This window comes from Aulostomus chinensis, chromosome 17 (genome assembly GCF_037954235.1).
Source record: "Aulostomus chinensis isolate RoL2024-O1b breed Wild chromosome 17, RoL_Achi_v1.0, whole genome shotgun sequence".
In the NCBI taxonomy this organism is placed as follows: Eukaryota; Metazoa; Chordata; class Actinopteri; order Syngnathiformes; family Aulostomidae; genus Aulostomus; species Aulostomus chinensis.
Window position 1 is genome coordinate 11,520,839 of NC_141336.1, and position 22,352 is coordinate 11,543,190.

At 42.7% G+C, this 22,352-nt stretch overlaps 1 protein-coding gene and 2 pseudogenes across 1 annotated transcript; 1 reads left to right on the forward strand and 2 right to left on the reverse strand.

Annotated features, from left to right (window-relative positions):
- Positions 1-1,362: 1,362 nt before the first annotated feature.
- LOC147246288 (WD repeat-containing protein 19 pseudogene) lies at positions 1,363-3,289 on the reverse strand (annotated as a pseudogene).
- Positions 3,290-6,067: 2,778 nt separating this feature from the next.
- Positions 6,068-19,603, reverse strand: tmem62 (transmembrane protein 62). Its single transcript, XM_086183139.1, has 14 exons — positions 19,405-19,603; positions 19,055-19,250; positions 18,566-18,677; positions 17,745-17,882; positions 17,236-17,281; positions 16,730-16,871; positions 15,463-15,587; positions 13,932-14,054; positions 13,666-13,821; positions 11,302-11,461; positions 10,946-11,144; positions 10,037-10,132; positions 9,813-9,931; positions 6,068-8,992 (listed from the first exon to the last, which is right to left on the reverse strand). The coding sequence occupies exons 1-14, from the start codon at positions 19,440-19,442 to the stop codon at positions 8,672-8,674; spliced, it is 1,971 nt and encodes a 656-aa protein (XP_086039265.1). The 5' UTR covers positions 19,443-19,603; the 3' UTR covers positions 6,068-8,671.
- A 1,301-nt stretch (positions 19,604-20,904) lies between these two features.
- Positions 20,905-22,270, forward strand: LOC147246290 (cytosolic purine 5'-nucleotidase pseudogene; annotated as a pseudogene).
- The last annotated feature ends 82 nt before the right edge of the window (positions 22,271-22,352 follow it).

A 22,352-nucleotide genomic window follows, 5' to 3' on the forward strand; every position in this document is an offset into this window, starting at 1 on the left:
GATATAAACAGCTAAAAGAAATCTTAAAAATATACGAGGACTCAAAACAATACAAAGGGTACATTAATTAGACAATGAAAAATGATCAACTATTTGACTGAAATAAATTAACTGCTCCTTATTCTGACCCTGTTGGATCAAATTAATAACAGTGATGAGTTTATAATGAAGCCTACATGGCAGGACCGTTAGCAACGATGCTAACTAACTGCTGAGTCATATTCCCATTATGATTGGTCAAATCAAAATGTATTCTAACAATGTCATCCACTATAGTAAAAGTAAAGGTTTTCACTCTGTTGGTTGGTTTTCCTCAATTGAAACTTTCAATCATCAGTTCTTTACTATGTCTTCAGGGTGCAAATATTTTGCAGCCAGGAGTTATATTAGAAACACGTCCTCAAGCTATAAACAGCTTAAAGAAACCTTAAAAATATATGAGAAATCAAAACAATACAAAGGGTACATTAAACATAAAGGGAATTATCAACTATTTAACCAAAATAGATTAACTGCTCCTTATCCTGAGGCCATGGTCCTCAGCCGGAAAAGGGTGGTTTGCCCACTCCAGGTCAGGGGGAGGTCCTACCTCAGGTGGAGTTTAAGTATCTCGGGGTCTTGTTCATGAATGAGGGTAGGATGGAGCGGGCGATTGACAGGCGGATTGGGGCGGCATCCACAGTGTTGCCGGCGCTAAACCATTCCATTGTGGTGAAGAGGGAGCTTAGCCAAAAGGCAAGGCTCTTGATTTCCCGGTCAATCTACGTTCCAACCCTCACCTATGGTCATGAGCTTTGGATAATGACCGAAAAAGCGGGATCGCGAATACAAGCGGCTGAAATGAGTTTCCTCCACAGGGTGGCTGGGCTCTCCCTTAGAGACAGGGTGAGAAGCTTGGTCATTGGTGAGGGACTCAGAGTAGAGCTGCTGCTCCTCCATGTTGAGAGGAGTCAGTTGAGGTGGTTCGGGCATCTGGTGAGGATGCCTCCGGGACGCCTCCGTCGGGAGGTGTTTCAGGCATGCCCAACGGCGAGGAGGCCTCGGGGCTGACCCAGGAAACACTGGAAGGATTATATCTCTTGGCTGGCCTGGGAACGCCTCGGGTTTTCCCCGGAAGAGCTGGTGGAAGTGGCTGGGGAGAGGACAGTCTGGGCTTCCTTGCTGAGGCTGCTGCCCCCGCGACCCGGACCAACCGGATAAAGCAGAGGACGATGACAACGAGTTCTAAGCAGTTAATGTAGGCCTGCCCCCAAAACATAAATCCACTGGTTTATAAACATTTCCTTCCCAATGTAAGTCTATGTGGGGAGTTCCGTTTGGGCCACGCTATGTCACTGAATAGGAGATAGGAGGAACTAAGGTTCAGCCTTTGAAACGTGATAACCAAACCAAACACATCTGGCATGCTTTCTCCGTCTTCAGCAAAAGAAGAAACTGGGAGTGAAGAGCTGGAAATTCACAGTGAGGACACACGGACCAGTCCTCTCTCAGCATATGCTGTCCTGTAGCGATACAGTAGGGCAGGTTGCTCATGCAAGAGGAGCAAAACAGTTGGTTCTGTGGGAGCAGGGAGCCACAGACAGGACATGGAGTCATTTCATCCACCACTTCTGTCCTGTTTGGATGCCGTACTATATCCTCAATCTTCTTCCTGTACTTTTGCCGTATCTGCATTCGGTATTCTGGGCTCATTAGCATGACAGCGTGGTTGAGGGCTGAGTTCCTCAGCCCAGCTTGCTGACATTCAATAACTGTTGATGTCAGAATGGGCACAACATGAGCAGGAAACATGCTGATGTCTTTGCTCACACGAATGAGCAAATTTGCTGCTTTTAGGTGGTCTCCTCTTTTGACGTGGATTCTGGCCTGTAGGTAGGAGTGCATCAGCACCAGGTTTGTTGTCATCTCAGCAGGAATGACTGACATATGGTCCAGCAGCTCTCTGTAGATCTTGAACAGCATGTCGTGGGAAACACGGTAGTTCCCTGAACACAGCTGTTCCCTAGCAATGCTGATGGCGATGTGAGCAGCCTCTGCGTGCCGCTGTAGTTCAATGTACAGATGGAGCAGATGAGCGGGATCCTTGGCTGTACTGTCAGTCTTGCTGGTCAGGTAGTCTATCAGCTGATTGGTCAGATACGTGTCCTTAGCCTGACATACCACCTCAATGGCCATATCAACAGCCAAGCTGTCCTCAACAGCCAGGTTGTCTTCAGTAGGGGCACACTTCAAGAGGTTCTCCAGGGCTCCTCTGTACTGCTCACACTTCTGAAAGAAGAAGGCAGCCTGCAGATGTTTCTTCTCTGCCTCAAAGTAGAGAGCAATATTTTTATAATCGTGCTGGGTACCTTCTTCCACTCGTCTGTGCTGCTGTGCCAGTTGAAAAGCTTCGTCATTGCACTGACACAAAACCAGAACACGGATTGCTGAATTGTAGTTCTTCAGCTGTAGAAAAAATCTGGCAACCACCTTTGCTCCCTCTTTGCTCTTTGTCTGTCTGACAGTGTGAACTGCAGCTTTAGGATTATTCAGGTGATCCAGCAGTATCCGTGTCAAATTATCCCAGTCTTGAGCATGTTTGTAGGCTTTCGCTGCCACCTTGTACTTGCCATCCACTTCCATGGCCTTGGCATATCGCTGGTGGGTCCTGAGAGAGGAGACATGTGGGAGCAGCTCTCCCACCTTTTCCCAGTCCTTACATTGCATGTAGACCAATGCAGCCTCGTCATAATACTGGCCTATTTCATAGAGCTGAGCAGCTTCAGACAACTGTCTCATGCTCTCTAAAATAGCTCCACATTCTTGCTTGAGGACTCTGCTCGGGTGTTGAATAGCCTTGGTGACTCCTCCTCTGATGTCACCCACCGTAATCAACATCCTGGCTTCTCCGGCTTGGCAGGATCTCTTGATAATTTTTGGTCATACCATTTTTATAGTGAGCCAGAGTGTTCATATAGTCTCCTGTATGCTCCAAGTGAGCAGCATATTCTTTGGATATATAGGGAATCTGGTCTTCTACCAAGTTCTTGGCCAACTTCAGAGCATCTTCCCAGTGTGACAGGTCTCTCCTCATGTCCAGGGCAGCAACTGGACAGCTGGAGGATAAATAGTGGTCCTGGGCCAGGTTGTATTCACCCAGAAGCATGGCCAAATGGCCAGCGAGTAATTTATACTCCTCTATACCCCTGATGGCCTCCAGTGAACTGACCATGCTGACATTCTGGCTCAGTCTGTAAACCCGAATGGCCAGCTCAACCTCCATGTGAATCAAACAGGCTTTCCCTAACATTTTCAAAAAATGTATTGAAACCAAACATACGCAAAATCAGCATTCCCTCAAGTAATATGTGACAGGATCACAGGGAAGGGCATATCCAGCTGAATCCCTGGGGGGCAAGAGAAACAGGTCAGCATGGAGCTTGAGCGATGAAATCAGAGAAAATTACAAAACACAGTGGTCAGATAGACAGTGACACCTACTCAAGATCAGTCCTCAGTTTCAGAGTCAGTCAGGTCTGCATCTGTGATCATATCAAAGTCACCCTCTTTGGGTTGATTGTCACATGTCTGCAATTTGTACAGGCTGGTGCATTTCAAGCCATTGCTCATGCACTGGCATTCAGGGAGCTTGTATCTACGACTGGAGTTGCAGGACAGCAGCTGCAGCACTGCCTCAGGGGCTGGAGAGCCCCGCATCCATTCCAGAGTGAGCTGACCATCTTTATTTCTGGCCCACCCATGCTCAAGTGTGCTTGGGGCTTGCAGATGTTGTTGTAGACTACCTGTTAGATTTGAGTTTGAGTCCGGATCTACTGACCTCTGAACTGAGAATGAATAAGACAGTGTGATTATGACTTGTCACTCTGTGAGTAAAAATGTTTTTACTGGCTTAAAGAAAGCTAGCCACGAAAGCTCACGTCTTCTCTGTGCATTTCTTTCAGCGAAGCATAACTTTTATTTGGGGGACACTTTCAGAAACAACTGAATTGATGAAATCTGGTACTCAGTGATAATCGAGTTTTATTTTTTCCTCTGTATTTATTTACCTTTGTGTGAAATGTCTGACTGTAAGCGCGCAAAAATTATTTACCGTGTCGGTGGTAATGATATCTCTCTCCACCAGCAGGTCGCTTAAATTAACACTGAGTCAATGTCTACAGCTTTTACATTTGTTGAGATGGTGTCAGACTCCATAGTGTTCCCTGGTCCCCTGGCAAATCTGACCAGTGATGACATTGTTCCACCGCTGGCTGTCAAGGTGGTGTCCAGCAAACAATGTGGGCTTCACAGATAACTGGAAAACTCTCTGGGGGAACCTGGTCTGGTTAGGAGCGATGGGATTTATCCCACATTGAGTGGGACTGCTCTCATCTCTAGAAATATGGTTGAGTTTATTATAAAACCAAAACTGCAACTACCCAGAGTTGAGATCAGGAGGCAGAGCTGCCGTCTTACATGCTTCTCTATGCTTCCACAGGACAGCTACCCAACCAAAACCTCATAGAGACTCTGCCCCCCCCCCCAACCAAGTCACACCACAAACAGAAGAGGAATTAATCAGAAAAATAAATAATAAATCTGCCTGTAAGCAGAGGAACACCTTGCAGATAACACACAGCACTCGAGTTTTCCCTAAACAGCCTTTTGCTCTGCAGTGCGCTGCATTCTTCATGTTTTCCACCTTTTGCAGATGTGCATTAGCCCTCCTGCGGACTGAGACGGGCACAGTTTTTACTGGATTTTTTTTTTCCCCTTGGACTAAAACATCTGGGTCATCTGGGGGTTGTCATTGTCACGCTGGGCCAAGCAGGTCACGGCCACTTACGTACAAAATTCAAGGAACTCCGTGACATTCTTTGGTGTGCCACATACAGTGAGGTCTTTGCAGTACAGTCGCCAGCTGTTGGCTGAAGCCAGATCCGTAAAATGCATTAGCATCCCTAGCGTCCATTTCTTTGTACAGCCACTCATGTAACAGTAACTCATCATTCTATCGACAAGGTCAACATTCTGGTCGAGCCTGAGATTTGGAGCCTTTCAGAATGCGGTTCAGAAAAGGCCTCACCTTGCAGAATTTATCACAGCTTCTCAGATCCCCTGGAACATCATCATCAATGAGCACTTTGAGAGATCGCCTCGGTCTGAAGAATCCATCATGTGAACTTTTCGGAGATGGCAGGGAATCTCAACCCTTTGGACCAGCACATCCTGATTGTAGGATACAGTACACAAGACGTCAAAATACAAGTGCCAAACAAAAAAAAAAGAAGAAATTTCATCAGTTGAGTGGGTCCCCAATTCTAGCCAGTGACGTTGCATTCGAGCAATCTATGCTATGCTACCTATGTAGGGTGACATGGTAGTGTAGTGGTTAGGCTAGGCTGATTGATACTCTAAATTGACCGTAGGTGTGACTGTGAGTGTGAGTGGTTGTCTGTCTATATGTGTTGGCCCTGCGATGGACTGGTCCAGTCCAGGGTGAACCCAGCTTCTCGCTTGAAGGCTGCTGGGATAGGCTCCAGCCCCCCATGCTGATATTCCCCCACTAGGATCATCAATGTCTGACAAATCTTCATATGGACATCATGTTTAGTGGCATGGTAAATCATTACAGTAACTGACTTTTGTAAAGTTGGACTTCCATAACAGACATTGAACACTTTTATACATTGAATTTTTTACCTGGTCGAAGTTTGGATTGGGAGTTGCCATCTGAACTTCTGGGTGTGTTGTCGGCCATCTTGAATCTAACATGTAATGTGTTATACTCTTCTGCCACTACTAAATGGCAGTGTAATGTCCTTGTATGTGGACACCAGGCCCTTGAAGAGCAAAATTTAGTAATGTGGTTTAGATAACCCAAAATGTTATGTTCACATGCGTGGACGCGAGGTCCTAGGAGTTTAATGTGTCCTTTCTCATATTTTTGGACAAATTCAAACATCTGTATGTATCACATGGCTTGAGTGGTGTAGGCAACTTATTAGTCCATGAAGCATAGAGCTCTACGTCTATTTTTACACCACTTTAATTATTTAATGAGCAATATTCCATCTGGTGGTGCTCCACACTCGTTTTTCTCCAGTGAAAATGATGTACAGACAAACACAAAGTACATAATTTTCTGTAATGAACATTTTAATCCACAGCACTATAAACCATTAATTTAAAAAAAAAAAAGTGGTTGGCTCAAATTTTAGTTAGAACGAGAAAAGTATGTGGCAGGCGTAAAAATCACCATTATTCAGTTGTGTGTAATTCAGTGTTTAAACACAAAAGGGGAACTAAAAGAATTTATAAGTCAAATGAAGACCAGAACATCATCTTTTAGTACCCTCATCCCTCTGGTAGTGGAAGTGTGTGTCTTGTGAACAGTCAAATCAGTGCACGGTACGGAACCAGATTTGTAGTGGAGTATCAACAAACTAGAAAACATATTGTCAGCGATGATTTGGTGCTTATCAACAATCTCATGCTTAAATTGAATGTTAAAGAAAAGGATCACGGTACATAAACAACAGTCAAATCCAGTCAACACTGCCCCTGTGTGGGCAGAGAAGCAAAATACTGGGCATCAATGGGGAGGCAAGGAAGGGCCAAATGAAAAAAATTGTATTTGATGAAAATAGAATACATAAGTTTGAGTTTTGAGTCATACTGACATGTAGGTGTGTGTGTGTGTGTGTTTAGCTATCATGTAACTTGTTCGAACAATGTAATTATTTTGCTCCCTTCAATGAATCAAGGCATAGGGAAAAAAAAAAATTGAATCTTGAACTTGATACTCATGATCTTGTGTGGCCACAAAGTAATCAAACTGTGGAAAGAAATTCTATCTCATGGTCATCATTAAGAGTGAACAAGATCTCATGGATGCAAATAAACTGAATTGTACCGATAAGATATAGCTTGTGTCCATAAAATATTCTGATTGTGGGAACAAGTTATACTTTATCAAATGGTCATGAATCAAATTGTGGGAACAAGTTACATTATCTTATTCCTCTCTCTGGTCCCTCTAGGGCTCTAAGCATCAGGCCCTAGTTCTCCTCCGTGGGGCGACCCCATCTCTGAAGGTCCCTCGCACCACAGAAATACACAAAAGAGGAAAGTTATAAAACAATTTGCCACCTAGAGCTCACATACTGGAATTGAATGTATCTGCTCTTATATTAAACTATCACGGCACTGAGTGATTATTCTGCTCTCACATTGGTTTAAAAAAAAAAAAAAAAGATACCAGGATCCTTTGGAACAATATTTCTATTGAAAGACTTAACACACATGATCTCCACCCTATTTATGTACCTTTTAGATCACTTTGTTCTTGTGGAACCCAGGCACTGGCTACTTCTGACTAGAGAGGATAGAAGTGCAACAGTTTACTGCTCTCACACGTCACAAAAAAGGAATTCACATTTCCAACAACACAGACAAACATATCAGTCAAATTAGTTTCCAACACGGGGAATGCTCTTATACTGGCCTCCTCGGTAAGGAACGCCTGTTTCCAGTGCAGATACAGACCAGTGGGTGGGGAGGGGGATCACACAATACAATATGAATGAAAAAATAAAACAGCATAGAACCGGTTCATCTTCACCACAGCTAGAACACATTCACTTTGTTTGTTTGTATGGTTTTTTTCTTTTGTTTTTTTGCCACCATATATCTTTTTAATTTTTCTCCCTAAGTTCACTGAGCTACTGTGGAGTATAAAAACATTGTCCTGAAATACTACTGGGACCAGCCTATTGTTCAAGTGCTCACATTCCTGAGAAACAAACAGCTGCTTTCTGTAGTCACATTTGAAGGAGCATGACGAGTCAGGCCGCTTCGCTGTGTTCTGGTGAAAACTGGCATTTTGATATGACGAATCTAATGCAAATAGTGTTTTAGTGGCAGTTGTGTGCAATTAAATTTATTTCTAAAAAAAATTAAAAAAAAAAAAATAAAAACACAACAAAAGAAACCCCACTTTCAATCACTTGTACAACGGTATTTTGATTTTGATTGTAATTTCCTTCCTTTAACTTGCTGTTCTTGTACAGAAGAAAATATGAGGTTGCTATGACACCACCAAAGGAAAAGCTTACAGTATACAAAATGAAGTGCACACCTTCCATGTGATGCGTGTCGACAGGAGGACTGGTTTGGCACGTTCAGCCTTCATCGGTGAATGAAAACGGGGGGGGGGCTTGTAGAAGAGAAGAATGACAGGTAGACTCTTTCTTATTCATCCTTTGGCAGTGGTGAAGTGGCGTCGGGCCAAGGCAACACTTCCAAAAAGTGCTAAAGCTCAAGTAAACAAGTCAGCTTCAAACCCCAGCAGAATACGGCTCTAGATCGGACTGGTCCTCATGGAACTCCACTAGGCTGATCAAGCCTTCGCATATCTATCCGAGGTTTCTGTTTGAGTTGATACACTGTACACTGCAATGAATATGGCCAGAAATGTGCTCATCGGTGCTTTACAATAACATGCATATTAAGTAAACAATACTATCTAGAAATAGGATACTGAATGATGTCATGTGGAGAGGCTTCAGAAGGACGAGAGGGGGGGGGGCTGCTGTGTGGAGAAAATTGAGGCTTTTAGGGTGGACAGAGACAGCAAAATATATCTGTGAGTCAGGCTCAAGGAAATCATGGTGGTACAGTGCAATTACTGTCAAGAGGGAGACACGCTCTTGCTGTTGTCACGAAGAAGAGGGGCGGGGCCCGTCCAGGCGTGGTAGACCAGTAGCACGCTGAGCCCTAATGCCCACGTGCGGACGGGAGACAGGAAAAAGGCCATGGGGCCGTAGGTCTCCAGGAGAAAGTAGCAGGAGTGAGCCTGCCAGGTGAGCAGCAGCAGCATGAAGAGGTGAACTGCCAGAGTCCGCCAGCGGCAGCCCAGCCGCAGGAAGTGGGATCGGAAGGTGATGCCACGGGAACGGTGATGGAGACTCCAGCAGAGGTAAAAGGTAAGGGGCATGTTGAAGAAAAGCAGCTGATAGATGAGCAGAGAGGAGAATCCAAGTTCAATTTAATGTGCGATCAGCAGTTCTGAGCAGGTTTTACTAAAATGTAATAATGAAAATACTTCACCCAATCAATTTTTTAGCAAAAATTAGGCATCGAAATAATCGCAAACCGAGCCCCATGTGAAAATGTAGCTGATAAATAAATAGCGGTGAGTAACCAGTAGAGGGCAGAAAAATGCCTTTTAAATTTCTACACTTAACCAAAATCTGAATTGATATATTCAAAATGCTTGTCACAGCCAAAACTGATAAATGTGATAAACTTCCACGAATTAATTGCAAATACGTAATTAATTACATTTACATTTTTAAAACAACTCTCTGCTCTAAAAATAGGCAATTACCAGAAACTGTAAATAACAAACAAACAAAAAAACAGCTCTCGATGGATTTCCTATATAATAATAATAATAATTATGTTTAACTTCGGTTGCGATCGAGGAAAAAAACAAAATCAATGCAAAAAAATAAAATAAAATTGGGATAGCTTGTCAAAATTTCTTTATTTGACACGTCCAGTTGAAACCATTCGATTAAAAAAATGCTAACTAAATAAATATTTTGTTCCCTCTTATAATTTATGTCATTATTACAGTATACATCAAACATTCCTAGCTTCTAGCCAGGGAACCTTAAATCTCTCATTCCAGGTTATAGTTTTGGTGAATTTGCCTTCCATCTTTGTTTGAATTAGAGGCTGATGCGTAAAAGTTACCACTGTTTTAAAAAGCTACAGATTAAAAACGGTACTCTTTCAGAAGTGTTAAATAAAAGAAGCTTTCTTACTTGAACAACTCCAACCACATAAGTGAGACTGCCCTCCAGAAAGTGTCCGTCGATAAAGACCCCAAAGGCGAAGCAGACGCCGCTGTGGCCGTCGATCAACTCTCCTATAAACCACGGACCTGAAGGAGGGAACCAGGAGACCAATAATGCGTTTGACTTAACCGCTTTGGACTGTTCTATGTCTCGTGCCGTGACACCACACAGGAAGTGATGTTAGTACCCACCTAAGGCTGTACACAGGTTGAAGAGCAGCAGAGAGTAGTAGAAGGTGTCCAATTTACTGACCAGGTGAAGAGACATACATGCTTGAGAGGTCAACCCTGTTGAATAGAGAGAAGAATTAACTCAGTTACATGCGTCTATACTCAATTATTTAACTTCCAAGTAATACGGAGTATCAGACCTTTCACTGAATGTTTTTTAGGAACCTTTCAAAAAAGAGTTTTTTACAGAATTTAATGGTGTTTTGAACCAATCATTTTTTTTCTTATTCACATGGGTAAGTATATAGATGTGTGGTTTAATGGGGGAGGATCTGCAAGTTAAGTTCATAAGAAGTGAAAAACAGAGGTTTTAGGTTCAGCGGCAAAGGTTTTGTGCGTGGGGCACGTTGCTATAGACAAGTTCAACTGATCTGACAAGAAGAAATTCAAAGGTGGCTTCATGACATGAGATAAAATGAAGATCAGTAACACCAACTCTATCCCTTCAGTCTGTTGTGACACTGAATTTAAGACTTTTTAATAAGGTTTTATGGACCTAAACACATCATGAAAGAATCTTGAAGTTTCTGGCTTTAATAAATGCATTTGCAGTCGACACAAACTGAATGCGCCGAGTGTCCATGGCAACATTATCGGGAAATGCAAGCAAACATAACCTACGAGCATTCATCGTGAAGAAATCAAAGGAAATGCAACGTCACTGATGTTCGCGCCGAGTGCCATTGATTATGAAAAACGTGTCTACTAAACTTTCAGCATTTTTTTGTAATATTCAAGGTAGAAACTACGGATGGCATTTAGATGACGGCAACACCAAAACCGCACCTGTTGTCATCGCCAGTAATTAACAGGTGTCACCATAGCAACCAGGGCATAGTCAAGATAACAGGCAGGTTAATAAGAGCTCACCTCTGCCAGAAGGAACACGCATGAACCTGAAGGCCAGCAGCACACCTACATTCAGCAGCATGATGAAGATGAAGGCCACTCGGCCCAGAATGTAGTGATCAGTGAGGAGGATGAAGGACTGCACGAAACCGAAGCTCGGTGTCAGATTGTCCTCCAGAGTAAAGTGCTGCTCCCTCACTGTTGACCGGCCTGCCGAGTCCTGACTCACACACACACACACACACACACACGCGTGCGCGCACACACACACGGATAAGAGCCAAGAGTTAAGTTTCTAAATGTAAGAAGAGAGCATTAAATTCTGCAATTACAGGAATCAATGATGAGTCGTGGGAGGAAGACAAAGGAACACAAACCTCCACTTTAACTCTAATTGTGTGCAGCCCAGTGAGGAACAGGGACGGATCCCAGAGCAGAACATAGAGGGGGCCTCCAGCATACACACCTTTCCCCAGCGGCTCCCCGTCTACACTCACGTGCACCGCTGTGATCGGGGCCTCGGAGAAGGCCAAGATCCTAGTGAGAAAGAGGAAAACTGGGGATGTCAGCGATCTGACTTGCAGGGTTAAAACACATTGGAACACATAGACTTTTCCATGCCTTTGAGAGGGAAATTTTCATCAACCCCCCCCCCCACACACACACACATGCATTTACTCTCATTTGTAAAGCAAATTTCCCTGACTTTTACACAATTCTACGTCTTCACTTATTTTTCAACAACTTTCTAGGTTTGGAAATTGCCATTTTCAAAGTCATTGACTTTCCTTTTGTTTTTGTGTTTCTGCGCCAACCCTGTATGAATGCTATTTTTGCTTAATGTCACACAGCAAATAAAGATAATGCATATTAAAGCTTCAAGATGCAAAAGCTTTATTTATACAGGGCTGGGCAATACAACTAATTTTAATTTCAATTACGATTTTTGGATACCAATGTCTGACGGAATTTAAGGGCCAAATTGAGGAAAAAAACATTTTTTGAGACCTCAAGGACGAAAATCATTCTTCCAGAAAAATGTCAGAATATTACAAAAATAAAGACATATGGAGGAAAAAAATATAAATCTTGGAGACATTGAGATAAGAGTCATGATTTTATGAGCAAAAAAGTCATAATGTTATGAGAATAAAATACTACAAAGCACTAAGCTCCTTAATAGCCTGTCTCCAGTGACAAAGACAGAGACAGTTTCTTGCGTATTCTTTTAAAAGTCCTGCTATGGATGATAATTTGGTGCCGATTTGCCAGAATTTCTTAATTTGTGATACCAATACTGAAGAATAATTTCCCAAAGCACTCCATGACCCTTGCTTTATTACAGGGAATGCTCTTCTGATTTCTCTCTTCTAAAATAATAATGTTTTTCTCCTAAAATGGTTGCTTTATACTTATAAATTAATAATTTTTTTTCATACAAAATTTAAAAAAAATCGGTGACTCAAATATTCCGCTGTATGCTAAGGAAATGAGATAATGGAGAGAAAAATAATTTGTGTTGTATTTTTTTATCGTTGTTTTTTTTTTTTTTTGCTTTGTAAATCCTCCTTCGGTTTCTTGAAAAGCACTACATGAATATATTATGATTACTATTATTATTATTTCATCTTCATTTAATTTTGCAAAGATGCTCTAGCTGTGTGGGAGAAAAAAAAGAGGGGTCCAGCTGCTCAGAAACACTTTGGTTTCAATGTGTAATCACGTTTTAATGATACGAAGGTCTCCGAACTATTCAGCCTCTGACTCCAAAAAATAAACATACAAACTTGTGTTCCCTTCAGTCCTCAGCCATGACTGATCTTACAAACTTTGCACCGATCAAAACACGTCCAAAGTGATCTGTATTTAACATACATTTCAAATTATTACAGTTTACAATTCTTCAGATTAAATATGAACTCATATTCAAAATACAAAAAAACGATCTCAAATCTGGATTCAGATCTGCGCCACAACAAATATTCTTCTCTTCTCTTCGCTATTGCCTTCTTGATAAAAGTAACAGCAGTTTCGAATCAGACAAGTGGACTCAAGTCATAAGCAGACTGGGTATGTCAGTATAGGAAGAGATGAACGTGTGTGTGTGTGTGAGTGTGTGTGTGTTTTCATGAGCTCCTTTCACACTGCACCAAAAACGCGGGTCAACACAGGTTTTTAGGCACTCTGAAAAGGTCGACTCGGCGTTTCGACTCGCCAAGCGACCCGGGTGTTTAACGGCTCAGCTCGGCTTGGCTTGGCTCGCCTGCAGTGTTAAAAAGGAAACTCGCATTGTCTGTCAGGCTTCGCCTGTAGCTTCTTCGGCTCCCTTCCAGACGAGCCGAAAACTCCATCCCCCTTCGCTGCATTAGCGGTCGGACATTTTTCGATCTGCGCTGAGTTAGTATGATTTGCAAAAGAGACAATATTGCGATGTACGCAACGACAATGCTAACGTTCGACTCACGACGTCCATGTTGTCGTTTGTTTACCTCTCAGTGTTCCGGCGCACGTTTATGTGAAATGATGATGTTGTCAGCGCGATGACGTACGAGAGAGAAAAACACAGGCACGCAGCCCTCACAGCGGGAGTTCAGACCCAGGTTTTCTGGAAGCTTTGAATGGGCCCTAATGCTGAGCAAACGCGGGTCCAAAAACCTACGTTGACACGTGTTCTTCAGTGTGAAAAGGGTATAAGAGAAGCCCAGTCACAGTTCATGTTTCATCATTCGCAGAACACACACCTGATGTGTGTGGATCTCCGTATGCGGCCCAAGGGCTCCACACCAGGATGCAGGTACTGTGCGTCCTTGGGGTTGGTGATGAGCACGGCGGGCCACTGCTCAAACCTCAGGTCAGAGAAACTCAGCAGGTCATGGTCAAAGGCCAGCACCCGGTACCTGAATACAGTTAGAAGTACATATAAGTACATATATGTAATAATTATAATACGTATAAGTACACAGCAGCAGTAACATGAGACAAAGGATAAATAAGGTCATCATTGTACCTGCGGTTGTCCATCCAGTCACCAAGCTCCAGCTCCAGGGTGCCTTGGAAGTGTCGACTATGGAGGACGGGCATCAGGCCGCCCAGCGTGTGCAGGTGGCCACACAAGTAGGCAACAGCAGATCTGAACACACGAGGAATAACGATCCAAATACACAAACAGTGACTGACAGTTCACCTGATGCATCTGGATACTCAGGCATTGATGTGTACGATGCAGCACCAATTCAGACAGCCTTTATGAGAAAACTGATGCCTCACTTAGCATTTAAATACATCTCAATGAGACGGCTTGTTTTATTTTGAGTTCCAGCTGACAGCGGGTGCCGTTACTTTCACATGGCGCGTGTCTTCCCCTCCCTCTCATTAGCCCTGCTCCCTCGCCCTCTTCTCTCTTTCACTCTTCTTTTCACTTCCTCAAAGATGTTGGCAGACAGTGATGGCGCACCAGTAGGTTAAGTGTGGGTCAAGTTGCATGCAAAACATGTCGAAGAGAAGTGAAATCCCCTGCCCAACACTCAGAGAAGCCATGGAGTCATTTTGAGAGAGAGAGAAGAGAGCGAAACACCAGCAGCAAAGAGGCAACAAACATTCCTCCAAGCCTCTGTAAACACTCGTCTTCCTGCTGCACATCTAAATTATAAATAGTTTGTCTGAACGCAGATGCCTGGTTACAAATGATGTTTATATTTCTGAAATGTCAGGATTTATCATCTGAATTTCGCGATGCTGATATCTGACTACACAGTCATTTATAGTCTATTCTACTCCAATTTTAGGTTACAGAAAAGCAACATCAGATAACCTTTTTAACTTAGATGGTTAAAAAAAATGCAGTGGTATAGCGACCTTCATCGCTCTAAATAATGACATTGCACTGATGTATGAGAAATTAGGGTAATAGTATTTTAGAACAGTTTATAAATTGTTTACAATACGAATAATGATCATCTACAACCATCTATTAATCCTTTTTAAAGAGATTTATTGTAAAGTGGTACTGATATTAGTGTATACACTGACTTTTTATTGCAAGCTTTGATTTTTCAGCTCTAGAAATGATTTGGTTGTATTTACTGATATATACATTTTCATTTCATTCAATGTATGATACAGTTTTTTTTTTTAAAGACTGTCTTACTGAATTATCGTGGGGTTTTTTTCCCATTCGCCGAATGACAAGAAATTTTCTGATGACGAAAACATTTTTTGGTGATAAAAAAAAACAGAAATCAGACAAATTCAAATGAAAACATGAAATTTGGGAGAAATTAAATCTGAAATTTAGAAAATTAAAAAAAAAAAACTTATATTAACAACAACAACAACAAAACAAAAAACATGGATATTCTTGATGATGATAATAACCTGACGAGTAGTCCTCAAAATACAAATAAATAAAAATAATATATCATGAAACACTGTCACATTCTGAGGTTGTATGATGAATATCCTGGTTGCTGGTAGTAACGGATCAGAATCCTCAACAGATAATAAAACCTGGTTGGCTGAACACACCGTCTTTTTCTCACCTCATCATCTCCCGGACGCCTGGAAAAGGGGAAACAACGGTGGAGGTGGTGTAGTGGCCAAACCAGATCGACTGGTTGCTCCTCAGACTCTCAGCTCTGAACGTGTCCAGCAAGTCCATCTGAGTCTGTCACAATGACGATCACAGATTTGTCATGATAGATTCCAACGTACTCAGTCCATTTACATTTATAGTGTTAAATGTGAGGATTCTGTAGATGTTACACCTCGTTTGCTTTTATTATTAAATCAAATTGTCTTTGCTTTTATTCAGTGGCCACGTTCTAACTTATTTAAGTCCTCCTAATCCCCAAGAAAGGAGCCACTGATTGTGGTATTTAACCCAATTAGACCTTGCAAACACAGAGAAAAACCCTTTAGAAGTTAATAAATAACCTCTTAAACCTGAGGCTTTTCTGAAAAACTGGGCAAAATAGTTCACATCCACTAATACATTTTCAGCCTTTGAAGCAGCTTAAAACAAAACTAGAATAGCAGAGACTTTTTGACTTCTATGTAAAATGACTTGCATTTGCCCTACCATTCAGTAAATGTCATTCCAAAATCTATAAACTACAAATACCACCAAACATCTCTATGACGACTGCTTTACACTGCAACCTTTGACCACCAAAATTCTTTTCAATTTATCCTCTGGACTCAGTGGATTTTTGTGCCCCATTTAAAGAAATCCCCCCCCCCCCCCCCCCCAGACACTGCTGACATATAACATTAATAAGAATAAGAGAGAGGGAACATGTGAGGCAACGGCGACCTTTGACCACCAAAATCTTTCAACGTCATCCTTGGGTCCCAGTGGATGTTTGTACCACATTTGAGCAAAGTCCCTCATGACGTTGCAGAGATAATCACGTCAACAAGATCGAGAGCCATATCACGGTTCTGTGAGGTGACAGTGACCTTGACCTTTGACCTCCAAAGTCTTTGGAGTTCATCCTTGAGGCCTAGTGGGTGTTTGAGCCAAATTTCAAGACATTTGCTCAGGACTTTGCTGAGATATGATGTTCATGAATGGACACAGTTGTTGCGTACATTCAAGGTGACCTTTGACAACCAAAATAACTGATCTTCATCCGCGGGTCCCAGTGGATGTGCAAAAGTGTTAAGAAATGCTCTTAAAGCATTCCAGAGATATCAAATTAACAAGAACTGGACATCGGTCCAGTCAAATATCTGGTATTGATTTGGAGTCGTATGATATGGAAATTACTGAATACATGCAAAACAGAATATACCAGACAGGCGCACCTGGTTGAGAATACCAAAGAAATTGTACGGTCTCTTAGGTCCCGGCGTCAAAGTGGCGTCCACACACACGAAGGAGTAGTTGCCAAATGGAGTCTTGTGAACATAGTGGAAGGAGCCGACTTTCTGATTAGCTGAGTATTTCCTACAGAAAATGGAGAAATATGAGCAAGGAAATACAGCAAACTGAGGTCTAGCCAGTGCTTCCTCTCCTAATAGAGCCCTGATATAATTGAGTTGAAATCAATCAATATGGCTCAGGCAGACTTTGTCCCACGGAGGACGATATAAATAATATTAGGGAGATGAAAGAGCAATCAGCACCGTGAACATCATTTGTGTCAAAAAAAAAAAAGAGAGTCCATTTCGAATCTGCAGCTATTTCAGGCTGAAACCAAGAAAGTTTCAGTCACTGTCAGTAAATAGATGTGCTCGTGAAGTCACTATGGCTGCTGCAGGACTGCAGGGATGAGCTCTTCTGTGGGGTTTATTGACCGTGTCCTACTAACCGGTAGTAATTGTTGATGCTGTCCAAGGAAATGATGTTGAAGGCATCTGTTTGGAAAAATAAATAAATAAACATGAGACGGTGAGCGGCAGACACACTGAGAGGTCATTGATGAGATAATAGTTAGATCTGAAGTAAAGTCTCCCAGGGGGATGAGGCTAGATCGCCCCCCTCCCCCCCCGGCTCCATAAAGATATACAGCAAGATCTCTCAGTATCATTCATCCTGTGAACTGACAGCACATACATAAACCTCTACTACGATCAATAATAGTAGAAAAGCCGTCAGAGAAATTGCAGAACCAATAGGTTTCTTTTTTGGGCAGTTACAAAGGAGGGATATCTTGTTTCATGTCTAATAGCTTCAGAGGAGACAACTGAGGAGGAGGAGGAGGAGGAGGAGGAGGGGTAGCCACTTCCTGTGTGATCCGCCACAGTTACAGGCCTCCTCAGAAAATCTTACACTCTTCCCTGAGTGTGGGAAGCATACTAAAATTCTGCAGATTCTCACCGTGATTTCCGCGGATGTCAATCCACCGAGTTCGCTCCATCACTCGCGACCTCTTCAGGATGTTGTGGTAAGCCTGCCACTCCACCTCATGCTGGAGGGAGCCCACCTTACTCTCCGTTTTAGCGTCCGTCAGATCCCCTGTGCAGTAGAACAGGTACAGAAACAGCGCAGCATTCAGGGCTGATATGAACCACTGAGGTCTTGGGAGATGTTGATTTAATCTGCATTAATCACTGTCCTACGGAGCTCTGGGGTGGCCATAGAGAGGAAATACGAGGCAACATGATGAAACTTGTCCCCTACAATTAAAAAAAAATGTATGACCACGACAAACAGCTGTTTCCCTCAGTTTACTGCAGTTATTTTAAGGTCATAAAAATATCATTTGTTCCCACAAACTGGTTAATTTGTGGTCACAAGATAATAACACAAGTTATTCCAGAGCTTCTATATATCGTATGGGAACAAGTTATTTTGTATCTCATGGCCACAAAATAAGTTAATTGAAGGAAAAAATTATATCAGGTTGTCTTAAAATAACTAAATAAAGGGAACAAGTTATATTGTGGCCTCAGAATAACTAAATTGAGGGAACAAGTTATATGACCACAAAATAACATTTATGTCTCCTGACATCAAAATAACAACACTGAGGTAACAAGCTACATCTTATGGCCACAAATTAAATAAATTAGGGAAACAAGATAAATGTTGAGGCTATATGTATTCTTCTTCTGTCTAAGGCTCAGGCTTTAAGGTCAACTCTGGGGCTCCTATTACAACTGATGCGGGACTCAGAACACAGGATGGGGGGGCAGTACCTGTTGCGAGCACAAGAGCCGGCTTGATCACGTCTATCGTGTCAGTGCAGAATCTTTCAAAATCTGGAATGCGTCTTGGGTCGTGAAAGCGGCTGATGTGAATGTCAGACACCTTAAATCAGACATGAACACAGAATGAAGGTCAGACACAGATTAAAATAGTCTCATGTTTGTCTCCTATCTGCCCCTATTAATAACAGCCAGCGGCAGGATAGCGGTAAAACACAGGAGGACAAAGTCTGACTCTGACTTGCTGTGTTGCTGAGCCACCTTTTTACCTGACAATGACACACTTCTGTGGTCAGTGACCCCTTTCAGTCAATCATTCAGAGCTCAGAGCCTAAACCACAATGGATGGCACCGAAAAACTACATGCAGATGTCACATTCACGTGAAATGACAGAAACATTAATTTATTGTATAAATATAGGCTCACTGTACTGTAAGACTCAACTAAGCTACATACGCTAGCTCCGAATAGCAGCCCACCTGTATAAACCAGAATATATTGTTCAACTCGCCGCCGGGAAATGGTGGAGAATTCCCCTTGGTTTCATCTCCATCCGGGCGGTGAACGCTCCGTTTCGGGTGCCAAGCCGTGTCATAGCTGTCCAGCACCCAGGAGGTGATGCACGCTAAGGCCAGTCCGATGATAACAAGTGCACCGAACAGCTTCAGCATCCTCCTGTAGTGGCGAGAGAGGGGGCTAACCGCCGCCGTCTGTCCCGGACAGAAAAAGCTAGCTACTGATGCAAATAGCTAAGGGCACGAACCACACTAACATTAACTACACATATAGTGGACTAGTTCACTACATGACTAGGAGCTACGACTCAGACCGTTTCTGTCGCTGCCATCCTGCCCACCGAAGATGCATTGAGACGCGGGGTTCATTCACAGCTGCGATCAGCTGCCATCAGAGGCGGATGTAGCTCCCTGGATGTACTAGCAGCTAGCTCCAACTAGCTAGCTCCCAACACAGCACACTGACCGGCTGGATGCGGATACGTCACCACTGTCACATGCAAGGAAAGTGCGTAGACAGGAACTCCCACTCTGACAATGGTTTCGGTATTTCAAGTTTGATGGAAATTTAAAGAGACACTTCACCCAAAAATAAAAATCCAGTTATTATCTAATTACCTTCATACAATGAAGGTCGGACTCTTTTTTTTTTTTTTTTTTTTTTTTTTTAGAATACAGTAACACTGTCGGAGTTTTCTTGGAAAAGGCATTGCTGTCTACAAAACAACTGAAGTGAATGAGACTAATTTCCAAATGCAAAAGGAGCCTCTGGACTGTTTGTCCAAAGTGTCCCGAAGCTAATGCAAAGAGTTTTCTTTTAAAAAAAATCCCTGTCATCATATTTGATTCACTAAAAACATTATTACGATAAGGGCTGTAGCAAACATCGAGGCTAACAACATGCAGTCAGCAGTGTTTTCTACACAGCTTGTTATAATGATTGTAACTGCCACATTTTATTTTATACCTCGTGTATGTCTTTACATGACTTTTACTGTTTATCTTATTATGTGTAGTTCTGCACGCCACTTTTAGAGGTGACTGTGGGGGTGTATGTAAAAAGGGGTACCCGAAAAAGTAAGACAAGTATTCTGCAAGATGGGTGACAGTTGAGCACGGGCTTTTTAACATGAGCAAGGAGCTAAAATGCAACAAAAGAGAAGAGGACGAGCCTAATTCCTTGTGGTAGCACACAGCCAACGAGATATGGTTTTGTTTTGTGTCTGAATTTTGTTTTCTGATACGTTTGCAGGCATTCGATAGCCTAATTTGTCTTTATATTTCCTGCATGTTCATTATTATTTTGTCTATGTGTTTTTCTTTAGTTTTCACGAGGTTGTATTATAATAAATACATCAGTAAGAGGAAACCACTTGTGTCTGGACGCGCTTCATGGGAATTATGATGATGCTTCGGGAAACTTCTGTCACTTCATACAAGAAGTATGGAGGCACTTGAGTGAATGCATGGCATAATAGAAAATGACAGTGATTTTGATTCTGAAAAGAAGAATCAGTTCAGAGGAGTCAGTTGATTTCATGTAATGTATTGTGATGATAGAGTAAGTTTATTGTCTCTGCAGTTAAGATATTTACAGAACTTGGAAAATACTGTTAAATTTGTGGCTCTGAACATTATTCTATCATGACCAATTATTGACCTAAATTACTGCACATAATCACACTCCAAACTAGGGGGAGCCAGCTGTTGGTTGTTTTTCAACCCCCATTAATCATCAAAAGACGAAGCGCATCTTTGGTCGTTGCATGGCACCCTCAGAGTGACAGTCTTGTGGACCCTCCAGCCAACATGGAATGGTAATCCATGTATCACCAGGGTATGTATCTCCGGGGTTTTTCCTGACCGTGGAATGCCTTGAGGCCATTGGATGTCCATATGGGCTGCTCAACTTAATTTATGTCCCCGCCTTCCCAGAATCTTTTATTTAACAGGATGTATTGCAACCTGCTCAGAGTCGACACCTACAGGAACATCCTGATTTTTTTTGTGCAAGGCTTCACATTCTTGAGAGGGCCCGCCATCCAAGAGATGTACCCTAACAAATCTAGTGAACAAGGTGGTGTAAACCACATCTAGATCCTACACACACCCTGTTTGACTGCCTGGTTGACATCTTCAGTAAGCGCTCCATATACACCAGTTTGAGTACAGCCTGAAAGACGGCAATTTTTTCATGTCCTAGAAGAGCAAGTCACAGGATGTCTGAACTGCTGTGGATTGGATTCATTTTCAGAGATCATTGAAAGGGAAGACAGTTAAAACCTGGAGAGGTATGCTGGAAAGGTTCCTAAGTCACATGAACGGAGTAACCAAAGTCTTTCTGGCAACCAACAGTGACTACAAATAAACAGATTAAACCATGACCTGTTTGATTTTCCTTACAGCCCAAAGCCAAGTACAGCCAACAGGCCCTGGCAATCCTGTTCTGATCTGATCAACCGAATGCCACAATTCTTTTGAGGGAACAGCACTGCAACAGGTTGATGCCACCGTGCCAGCATGGTATTATTTACTCTTCCATTTGCTCTGACATTGTGTGTGACTTAGTTGTCGTGAAGTGCAATGACATAATCTATAGTGGAGACCATGTTTTTGGAAACATTCATTGATCAAAGAAGAGCCATGACTGGAGGACTTTCCGAGTGAGACTTGAGCTGGCCTAGCCCTGAAGCTGCAGGGTTGGATCCATAAGAGCTCCATATCTCAGGAACTTCCCTCTCTGGACCTCCTCCTTGCTAAGGATGCAGCCTCGGTATAGGCCTGACATCAGCTCACAGCAGAGGAAAACGATCCATGGCATGACTGATGGCATGAACGGAACCATTTTTCACCCTGCATCTCTAAAGACTCTGTCTCCCAGAGGTTATGTTGGCCTGTACACCACCTCCTTCATCAGCCTGCTCATCTACCTGTTCAGGGATGAACACATGCTGATGCCTCATGAGTCGACAGAGGAGCTCACCCACCTCAACATCGTGGAAACGGAATCCCCACTTGAATGCAAAAAATGATCCATCAGCGAGATCCATCCCTCTTCATCCCTCGAGCTCAGATCACCCAATGCCATGATGAGGATGAGGAGGAGGAAGAAGAGAGGCTAATGGGACAGTACATTATGTTAAAATATGTCTCTGCTTCTCTTTTTGTGTCGACAGCTGAAAGAGTCAATCTTTCCTCTCAAAAGCTCTGTTGCCTCTGTGTGTCAAGTCGGTGGCTGCCTTCATGTGTTATCTTAGACCCC